The 10652-nt window shown below is 48.7% G+C and overlaps 2 protein-coding genes across 2 annotated transcripts in view; both read left to right on the top strand.

Moving 5' to 3' along the window:
* Pask (PAS domain containing serine/threonine kinase) overlaps window positions 1-2578 on the top strand; it is a 43881-nt gene extending 41303 nt beyond the window's left edge. Inside the window, exon 18 of the mRNA XM_070001789.1 lies at window positions 2521-2578. Within this exon, the coding sequence (XP_069857890.1) occupies window positions 2521-2528 (8 nt within the window). The 3' untranslated portion in view covers window positions 2529-2578. The remainder of the gene's footprint in view (window positions 1-2520) is intronic.
* Window positions 558-7184, top strand: Mterf4 (mitochondrial transcription termination factor 4). The gene is made up of 4 exons (XM_070002140.1): window positions 558-693; window positions 2521-3013; window positions 5207-5391; window positions 6590-7184. Exons 1-4 carry the CDS (start codon window positions 673-675, stop codon window positions 6926-6928), a joined length of 1038 nt encoding a protein of 345 aa, XP_069858241.1. The 5' UTR covers window positions 558-672; the 3' UTR covers window positions 6929-7184.
* The last annotated feature ends 3468 nt before the right edge of the window (window positions 7185-10652 follow it).

Consider the following 10652-nt stretch of genomic DNA (forward strand, 5'->3'; position numbering starts at 1 on the left):
CAGCCCCTGCACGGAGCGCGGCCGTCATCCCAGTCCGCCTCGGTGAGCCCGGGCTCCCGTCCACCCTCCCCTCCCCTCCCCGCGGCGCCAGCCCCTGCACGAAGCGCGGCCGTCATCCCAGTCCGCCTCGGTGAGCCCGGGCTCCCGCCCACCCTCCCCTCCCCTCCCCTCCCCTCCCCGCGGCGCCAGCCCCTGCACGAAGCGCGGCCGTCCGTCTCAGTCCGCCTCGGTGAGCCCGGGCTCCCGTCCCCTCCCCTCCCCGGCAGTGGCCGGCGCCGCCGCTCACCGCTCCCTCGTGGGCAGGGTCGGCGGCCCGGCCCGGCGCGGCACGGGCTAACAGTGGGCAAGTCCCGCCCTTCCCGTCCCCCGGGAGGACGCGGGCGCCAGGCCCCGGCGGGGCCGCGCCTCGGCTCCGGTCGGCCCTGTCCTTGGGCCGCGTGTGAAGAACGGCGGGGACGGTGGACACCCAGGCCGCGGACCCCCGCCCGCCCGCCCGCCTCCGCGCCCCACGCGAGCGTCGTGGGAGGCGAGCGCCGAGGACGCGAGAAAGCGAGCCGCGGGCCGAGGGCTGAGGCGGCGGAACGCGCGCCCGGGTCTGCGCGGGAGCCGGAAGTGACGGGCCAAGAGCAGCGCCGCTTCCGGCGCCGCCGTGGGAGAATCCGCTCGCGCGCGATGTTGGCACTGGGCAGGCGGGTGAGACCCGGGATGGGCGGCTGAGGCGGCGGGAGCGGGCGGTGAGACCCGGGACGGGCGGCTGAGGCGGCGGGAGCGGGCGGTGAGACCCGGGACGGGCGGCTGAGGCGGCGGGAGCGGGCCCGGCGGGCGGCTGAGGCGGCGGGAGCGGGCGGCTGAGGCGGCGGGAGCGGGCGGCTGAGGCGGCGGGAGCGGGCCCGGCGGGCGGCTGAGGCGGCGGGAGCGGGCGGCTGAGGCGGCGGGAGCGGGCGGCTGAGGCGGCGGGAGCGGGCGGCTGAGGCGGCGGGAGCGGGCCCGGCGGGCGGCTGAGGCGGCGGGAGCGGGCCCGGCGGGCGGCGGGCCGGGACGCGGTCTTCCCCGCGCCGGCCTCGCGCGCGTCGCTGCCTCCGGGCCGCCACCGGGGAGGGGGGACGGGACCGAGCCCAGCTGCGCTCGGGCTGCTCCACAGACTCGCTGTTCCCCAGAACTTTCTGTCCATAGCAGCAACGTGGGCCCCGGGCCCGCAGTGTCCGCCCGACGTTGCCAGCTTCCCCCTCCCGCCCCAGCCTGCGGTTGCAGCTTGGCCACCCGGGACTCTGACGGGTCCCTGACTAAAATTGCCGGAATAAGCGTTTCTGGACAATTCACTGTGGTTAGAAAACGTGGCAGAGCTTCGTCGAGTAAACAAGCAGACAGGCAGAGGCACCGAGTTGCTTTGACCTCGGGTACTTACTTGACAAAGGCAAGGTCGGGTGTTCTTTGCTCTAAGGACTCGGTGCTACACTGTTAACACTTGGGCCCGGAATCTCTGAGACTGCCCTATACTTGAAATACATGACCATTATGTTTGGGCATCCGTTTTAGGGAGGACTATTCTGCCATAGGTTTTATTATAAAGGTGCTGTACATAAGTCAGGACAGTGTCATCTCTTCCCTTGCGCTCTCCCAATTTTTCCCTCATCCACAAGTTGTATAGTTCATTTTCTTTTTTGTTGTTGTGAAAATACTGTACAGAGGGGTTACAATTACATGAGCAAGATAATGAGTACATTTCTTATCAAGCATTGTAGCCTCCTTATAGTTCATTTTCAACATAATGCCCAGTGAGTACCTTTGCTGCATTTGTTTACCCTGCATCTCTCCTTTTCTGCTCTTTATTTATTTTGTTAGTTGTGGGACTTGGAACTACCCCTGAGCTCTTCAGCTCAAGGCTCTACCGCTTGAGCCACGGCACCACTTCCAGTTTTCTGGTGGTTTATTGGAGATAAGAGTCTCATGGACTTTTGTGCCTGGGCTGGCTTTGAACTACGATCCTCAAATCTCAGCCTCCTGAGTAGCTAGGATTACAGGTGTGAGCCACCGGTGTCCGGAATGTTTGTTTTTAATTGTGTCCTTTTTCAGTTTTTAGAGCACAGTTAATTGTTTGGTGGGGCTAGCAGGCAAGGTCAGATGGACAAAGCCTCTCTTGCTCTTTCCCTTGTGTTAATGCTGCAGCTTATAAAGGAATTTAAGGGCTAAAACAAGATAGTGCTTCTGTGTTTCTAAATATACTTCCATTCAACATGTCTCATTTTCCCTAGTCTATCCTGCCTTCACTTAAAGCTAGCAGTACCCTTCTGACTTTGATGTCTTGATTTGCAACAAAACTTGTTTTTTATGGGGGCCTTTTGTAGATTTTGTTTTCTGTATATGAATTTCCTTCAAGGTAGGCTTTTGCAGTTTCTCAGAGTGCCTATATAAAGCTCATGTTTGTGTGGAACAAAAGCGCCAAATATCCTGGTTCAGAGGTCTTGTGACATTCATTATTCTAGGATGGAGTTGATTTTCTTTTGGTCCTGTGTCTTCTAGGTCCTTGACTGGCACCACGTATTCCCACTTACCTTGATTGGTTTGGCTAAGTGGACTCCTGTTCTTGGAGAGCAGAAAAGGAAGGCTGTTGCTTTGTCATGTAAACTGACTACAGCCTCCCAGGGAGGGAGGCTTAAGGGATTATCTTTTGTTGGACCCAAAAACTGTGTGCGAGTGCCAACATGCAGGACACATCTGGTTCAGAAGCTTCCTGAGAAGGTGGACCTGGAGCAAGGGTCCTTGGGACTTGAGATGGTCATCAGCTCTCTGCATGACATGGGTTTCACTGACGCCCACATTAATGAATTGCTCAGTATACAGCCAGATGCCAACCACAGACAGCTGCTGGACATCATTTCAGAATTTATTCTCCTGGGTGTGAATCCAGAGCCTGTATGTGTAGCCTTGAAGAGATGTCCTCAGTTACTGAAACTGCCTAAAGCACAAATGAAGAAACGCTCCAGTTACCTGCGAAAGCTTGGCTTGGGAGAAGGTACAATGGGGTGCACATTTTACGTAACGTTTAGAGCAATCTGACTCGGGGAAAGAATAGCCTAAGGACTGGTAGGCTCAGGAAGTTTTCTGAGAAGTCAGTGACTTAGAGGAGGATGTGTGATAGGTCCTCTGCAGAAGGAGGGATGTGGGGAACTTGGGACTGGAAAAGAAGGCCAGAACCTGGACACTAAGTCTCTAGCTCCTGGAATGGTGGGGGCACACTGTCTGTGTTCATTTGGTAGTGATGGCATGTGATGGTAACATAGGAGAACATCTGACCTGAAAACCAACTTGACATGGTCTTGGTCCCTTGTGTGGTATAAAGGGTACCATTCCAAATTCAGTGCCAGCCGAGTGTTTTTATTTACTATGGAACCTGAGAAACCTAGCCAAGAGAGCTGTTAGAGTGGCCTCCCTCTAGTTGTTTCCCTTCAACATTTTTCACACTTCCAGGACACCTAAAGTTATGTCTCTTTCTGGAGAAGGGGAATGGGGACCATGAAGGTCTCAGTGAGCCCCTCTTCATTCAGCCAGAGGAACCGCACTACTAGTAATTTTCATTATTGACTCTTCCTGATAAGAATTGCTTTTGGCAGGTAAGGGAGGGGAGGTTTGAAGACCACTCACTATATTGTACAATTCTAGATTGCTATGTGTATTTCCCATAACTGATTATCTCATAGTGTAATCTAAAAGCTCAAATGTAATACAGAACATGTTATGGCTGTTAATGACCCACATTCAGCAGCAGGTTAAGAGATGAAGATAGCGGCCAAGTTCCTAAATTCACTTCTCACACGTTTTTTTGGGGGGGAGGGGGATCCGGTCGTGGGGCCTGAACTCTTGGCCTGGGTGCTGTCCCTCAGCTCTTCAGCTCAAGGCTAGCACTCTACCACTTGAGCCACAGCGCCACTTCTGGCTTTTTTTCTTTTTTGCTTATGTGGTACTGAGGAATTGAACCCAGGGCCTCAGGCATGCAAGGCAAACGGTCTACCACTGAGCCACCTTCCCAGCCCCAACTCACATATTTTTAAAGTAAAGGTAATGACTGATCTGTTAGAAAATTTTAAATAGACAGTTTAGGTGATTTTTAAGTTTTTAGCTACTGAATTTTGCCCAACTGCATATGTGCCCAGAGTAACAGGGAAGACCTCATTTGGTACTTGTTTGAGTGCCATTACAAATAGGCCCTCTTACTCATCAGTGCCCCAGTTTGGATAAAACACTTGGCTGTCCTTGGGATGTCTGTGTGGCCCTGTGTCATGAGTATTCTTGGCCTCCTTATTGTCACTGTTACAGGATGCCTTTTCTTTTTTTTTCTTTTTTTTTTTTGTTGGGGGGGGGGGGGTTCCGGTAATGGGGCCTGAACTCTGGGCCTGGGTGCTGTCCCTCAGCTCTTCAGCTCAAGGCTAGCATTCTACCACTTGAGCCACAGCGCCACTTCCGGCTTTTTTCTTTTTGCTTATGTGGTGCTGAGGAATCGAACCCAGGGCCTCAGGCATGCAAGGCAAGAGCTCTACCACTGAGCCACCTTCCCAGTCCGCATTTTCTTTTTTTTTTTTGTCGGTTATGGGGCTTGAACTCTGGGCCTGGGCACTGTCCCTCAGCTTTACAGCTCAAGGCAGGTTCTCTACCACTTGAGCCACAGCACCACTTCTGGTTTTCTAGCGGTTTAGTGAAAATAAGAGTCTCATGGAGTTTCCTGCCTGGGCTGGCTTTGAACCACGATCCACAGATATCAGCCTCCTGAGTAGCCAGGATGACAGACAGGTGTGAGCCACCAACGCCTGGCAAGATGCCTTTTCATGAGGTCAGGCTCCTCGGTCTTGTCAGTGTTGGTCATGAATGTCTTCTTACAGAAGGGAATAGCGCCCCAAAGCCTTGTTGTTGGAAGCTCCTCTCCTATCTACTGACTGATTTCTGTGAGATTATTTTCTAGTAAGGACAGGAGAAGTCCTAGAATATGAGATTGCACCTCAGATGGAAGGACAAAAAAAGGCAGGAAGTAGGGTGGGCTGGTTGGAGAGAGGTGTTTGTGGAAGAAGCATCTGGAATTGTGCTGATTCTGTGAGTGAAAGGGTCCTTGTTCATTGTTTTAATGCTGGCTTCTGTCATGCGCAGATGCACAGTAGCCCTTGGGTTTCTGGGATATCTTGAAGATAAGTCTTTGCCTTTTCATAATGTTCTGCAGGAAAACTAAAAAAAGTGCTTTATGGCTGCCCTGAGATCTTCACCATGCACCGTCGGGTTATTGATGGTGTGGTCCAGGTCCTCAAGGAGAAGTGCCTGTTCCCAGTGCAGCAAGTCACTGAGATTTTGTACAGGTGCCCCAGTGTTCTTCGGGAGTGTCCCAATGAACTGGAATACAAATTCCAGGTGAGAATGACTGATAATGGTGGTTAGACAGGTTTTTACGGTTTTCAAGTAGAGTAAGGTCCACCAAGTGGTAAGGTGCCTGTGAGTCATGAATGCACAGCTGTTTCTCCACACACACTATCCCAGAAGCATAGCCTGGTTCTGACAGATCAAAGCTGCTCCATAGCTTTGCTTCCATTGGTCCCATTCTTTAGTGTACAAGTAGGGGCTCTGAAGTAGCTAATTTTAACATAGCTAAAACTTACTTTTAAAAATAGCTAACACAAAGCTGGGCGCTGGTGGCTCACGCCTGTAATCCTAGCTACTCAGGAGGCTGAGATCTGAGGATCGCGGTTCAAAGCCAGCCCCGGCAAGAGAGACCGTGAGACTCCTATCTCCAATAAACCACCAGAAAACCGGAAGTGGCGCTGTAGCTCAATTGGTAGAGCGCTCGCCTTGAGCTGAAGAGCTGAGGGACAGCGCCCAGGCCCAGAGTTCAAGCCCCACGACCGACAAAAAAAAAAAATAGCTAACACATAAAAAACATGCTGTCTAGCCGGGCGCTGGTGGCTCACGCCTGTAATCCTAGCTACTCAGGAGGCTGAGATCTGAGGATCGCGGTTCAAAGCCAGCCCGGGCAGGAGAGACCGTGAGACTCCTATCTCCAATAAACCACCAGAAAACCGGAAGTGGCGCTGTAGCTCAAGTGGTAGAGTGCTCGCCTTGAGCTGAAGAGCTGAGGGACAGCTCCCAGGCCCAGAGTTCAAGCCCCACGACCGACAAAAAAAAAAAAAAAACATGCTGTCCTTAGAATGTATTTTTTACCTGTTGGTTTTGAAAATATAATACTATCCTAACTAGCATTTTAGTAACAATTACAACGCCTTGAGTTAAATTCCTAGATATTATTTTCATACTTTTGTCTATTTTCCTCAGATTCTTGGTTTTCTTTCCCATCTCAAGAAAAACATAACTTCTTCTTCTTGCTCCTTTATTTAAATTGTGCTGCATGTATTTTTCTCAGTATGAATTTGAAAATGCTTTGAAAACTACTGCTGTCATCTAAATGTTGATAACATAGAATGAGTATTATGCCCTTATTAGTGAAGTATCTCTCTTCAAATGCTTTTGTATAACTCAGGTTTTTTTTTTTTATGGATTGTTATGATAGATTTGAAGATTCTGTAGTAGGATTTCTAAATGTGTTTGTGTCTTCTAGTATGCTTATTTTAGGATGGGAATTAAGCATCTGGACATAGTAAAGACTGAATTCTTGCAGTACTCAATAAGCAAAATCAAGCAGAGACACATTTTCTTGGAACGTCTGGGACGGTACCAAACCCCTGATAAAAAGGGTCAAACACAGATTGCTAACCCTTTTCTCAAGGACATCCTCAGAGTTTCAGAAGCTGAGTTTTTGGCCAGGACAGCCTGTTCTACTGCTGAGGAGTTTGAGGTTTTTAAAAAGCTCTTGACCCGGGAGGAGCAGGAGGAGTCTGAGAGCGGCACATCTGATGAGGAGGAGGAAGGGGAGGAGGAAGATACGGAGCTGCTGTGACCGGGACTGAGTGAAAAGGCCCAGGGATGTCAAAGAACATTCTCGTCTTAGAGCTTTCGCAAGCTTCCCTTGGATCTTCTCAAGAATTTCTTGCTGACCCTTTTTTTGATGAAAAAGTTATGAATTATCTTGGGATGGAGCTCCATAACCAAGTAGGGGCTGTTTTGGTACGATCAGTTGTTGGGTTGTGTATGAGGCCCTGCTCCATCCTAAATAAAAGAGCAGTTAAAAACCAGGGTACTCAGTGTGTCCAAATATGGTTTATTTTTCTCTCTGTTGAAGCATGTTTGTCTGATTCCACACAGTGGGGGGTGGGGGGACCGGACGAGGACGGTGCTGTCGGTGCAAAAGTCACTTGTCTTTCCTTGTAGTGAGAAAGATCAGAAATCATGAGAGGGCAGTATGGCGCTTCACTGCCCCATAGCACTTGGTTTGTTTTTTTAAACAAGGAGCAAGCTTTCCACAAATACCCTCATGTTTTTTAAAACCCCACAGACTCACTGCCTCCTGACTGCATTCGGTGTCTGCAGAGGAAGAAGGCAGTGACTGCCATGTATGTGCTGCTTACACATGTCTTCTTGAGGTGGGCAAAGTAGTGGCATTAACACTTCTGTTCAACCAGTTAGCTTTCATGCCCACTTCTGGCTGGTGGCCATTTCCAGGCCTTGCATCTCTGGCCTGTTAGCCTGTCTGCTAGTGTGCCAGCACTCAACCCTAATGGGCTAAGAGGAGGGCTGTGATGTCAGCCCCCACCTGGACAATGGTAGCTTCTGTGGACCAGAGGGAAGAGTGCATGCCTGTGTCTGATTCTGGCTTGTGCCACAGGGTGCTGATCACCTTGGGGAATATGGCAGTGTGGAGAACATGTAGAGGGCTCGGATCGGGTGAGCTCTGGGGCAGAGGCAGAGCCAGTGGAGGGTCAGTGCTGCAGATGCATTTTTGGTGATAGAACCAAAATTCAGATGTGCTTGTTGGAATAGGAAAACAAATTTTTGTTACTAGAAGAGAGCTAGGGGAAAGGGGACACTGGCCAAAAAGAAATGTACTCTCTACCTGACCTACATAACTTTGTATGTCATCTTTCTAATAACAATTTAAAAAGTTAAATAAAAATTAGTTATATTTTTACTATTCATGTGTTACACTGAGGGGTTACCATTTCATAGGTCAGATAATGAGTACATTTCTTTTTTTTGCACAGCATCACCCCTTCCTGTGCTTTTTCCCAGTTTCCCCCTTATGTTCCTGCCTACATGTAAGTTCCATTTTCTACATAGTAGCATGATGACATTTATTCACTCTTTTTCCCTTTCTGTCCCCACTTTGTTTGCCCCGCTCCCCTACCCTGAGAGAAAAAAAAAAAACCCAAAGGAAAAACAACCACCACCACCAACAGCAACAATAATGTCAGCAGAAAAAAACATGTTTCCATTTCCTGGAGTTCATTTCAATAGTATTTTGAGTGTTTGGAGAAAGTACATCTTGGTGTTCTTCTCAGGGTGTCCTTTAGTCGGACTGTGTGTGGATGCCTGGAGTCCTGTGTAGGTTATCATGTCGTTATAGTTTACTAGCTTCTTTATGTGAGAGAAAACATGCACCATTTAGCTCTCTGAACTTAGCTTACCTTAGTTAACATGATTTGTTCGAGGTCTGTCCATTTCTAATGGTTGAGTAAAATTCCATTCTGTATATATACCACATTTTGTTAATCCACTCATCTGTGGTAGGGCATCTGGGCTGTTTCCATAACTTGGCTATTGTGAATAGTACAGCAATAAACATGGATGTGCAAATGTCTTTACTGTATCTAGACCTGTAGTGATCAGGGTAGATACCCAGCAGTGGTATAGCTGGGTCATAGGGAAGATATATGTTTAGTTTTTTGGGGAACCTCCAAACTGCCACTCAGAGTGGTTGTACTAATTTAAATTCCCACCAGCAGTGCCATAGGGTTCCTTTTTCCCCACCAGCATTTGTTGTTATTCAAGCTCTTGATGGAGGTCAATCTAACTGGGATGAGATGTGGTAACAAAGTTGTTTTGTTTTTGTCGGCCATGGGTCTTGAACTCAGCCTGGGCGCTGTCCCTCAGCTCTTCAGCTCAAGGCGAGCACTCTACCACTTGAGCCACAGTGCCACTTCTGGTTTTAGCTGTCTTTCTAGTTTAGTAAAAATGTCCATTGCTGTGCAGAAACTTTTTATTCTGATGTAATCCCATTTATCAAGTCTCTCTCATCTGTTTTGCCTCTGGGACTCTTCAGAAAATTTCTGCCTATGCCTATGAGTTCTGGTGTTTATCTTTCTCCCTCATGCAGTAATTTCCAAGTTCTGGGTCTGACGTTGAGGTCTTTGATCCAATTTTAGGTTTTCCAACACCAGTTTTTGAAGAGGCTTTTTCCACTGAATATTTTTGGCTCCCTTGTCAAGTATCGAATAACTGTAGATATATAGTTTTTTTTTGGGGGGGAGGGGGGTCTGGTCGTGGGGCCTGAACTCTGGGCCTGGGTGCTGTCCCTCAGCTTTTCAGCTCAAGGCTAGCGCTCTACCACTTGAGCCACAGCACCATTTCCGGCTTTTTTTTTCTTTTTGCTTATGTGGTGCTGAGGAATCGAACCCAGGGCCTCATGCATGCAAGGCAAGCGCTCTACCACTGAGCCACCTTCCCAGCCCTAGATATATAGCTTTATGTCCAGGTCTTCTAGTCTATTACATTGATCCTCAGGCCTGCTATATTTTTAAATTTTTATTTGTACTAAATTAAAACTATACAAAACTATTGAGTAAAGAATACTCTCCAGAACACATAATTTGATGGACTGTCTACATTATGTGCAATAAAGCCAAACATAACAGCAGTTTAACATGGAAGGTCAAACAAATTAGTATTTTCCATTATATAAAGCCATTTATGTAACTGACATGAAACCATCTAGCATTCCCCCAATCATCTGTGATGGGGTTTTTTTGTTGTTGTTTGTTGCCAGACCTGGGGCTTGAACTCAGGGTCTGGGCACTGTCCCTAAGCTGCTTTAAAGTTCAAGGCTAGCACTCTACCACATGAGCCACAGCACCACTTCTGGCTTTTTCTCTTTATGTGGTGCTGAGGAATCAAACCCAGCACTTTGTGCATGCTAGGCAACCACTCTATCACTAGGCCACATTCCCAGCCCCTGTGATGAGTTTTTTAAAAAGCATTTGAAGATCAGCTAGATGTCTTTAACATAGAGTTCAAATAAATTAGTTACATGTGTACTACTGAAACCTCTTTCAACCTCTCGTGCATTCCAAATAAAACCTTAGTGCAAACATCAAAGCTGCTGGTCATTTCATACATCTGTCAAATCCAAATGTGAATATGATTTCTGAACTAATATGTATTAAGAAAGACTAAGAAAGCCGGGCGCCGGTGGCTCACGCCTGTAATCCTAGCTACTCAGGAGGCTGAGATCTGAGAATCGCGGTTCAAAGCCAGCCCGGGCAGGAAAGACCGTGAGACTCCTATCTCCAATAAACCGCTAGAAAACTGGAAGTGGCTCTGTAGCTCAAGTGGTAGAGCGCTTGCCTTGAGCTGAACAGCTGAGGGACAGCGCCCAAGCCCAGAGTTCAAGCCTCAGGACCAACAAAAAAAAAAAAGACTAAGAACATTAGTTATTCATTTTAGGCAAACTATAGTCCATGCTATGCACTTTTCCTAAATCTCTCACATTAATGACTAACACCTGTTAC

This window comes from Dipodomys merriami, unplaced genomic scaffold (assembly GCF_024711535.1).
Source record: "Dipodomys merriami isolate MVZ:Mamm:240054 unplaced genomic scaffold, mDipMer1.0.p SCAF_1, whole genome shotgun sequence".
In the NCBI taxonomy this organism is placed as follows: Eukaryota; Metazoa; Chordata; class Mammalia; order Rodentia; family Heteromyidae; genus Dipodomys; species Dipodomys merriami.

Excerpts from the sequence above, each read along its gene's own strand:
- Mterf4 (XM_070002140.1), top strand. The coding sequence starts at position 673 with ATGTTGGCACTGGGCAGGCGG. Across the intron at positions 694-2,520 it reads TGTTGGCACTGGGCAGGCGG|GTCCTTGACTGGCACCACGT; the intron begins GTGAGACCCGGG and ends TGTGTCTTCTAG. Across the intron at positions 5,392-6,589 it reads AACTGGAATACAAATTCCAG|TATGCTTATTTTAGGATGGG; the intron begins GTGAGAATGACT and ends TGTGTCTTCTAG.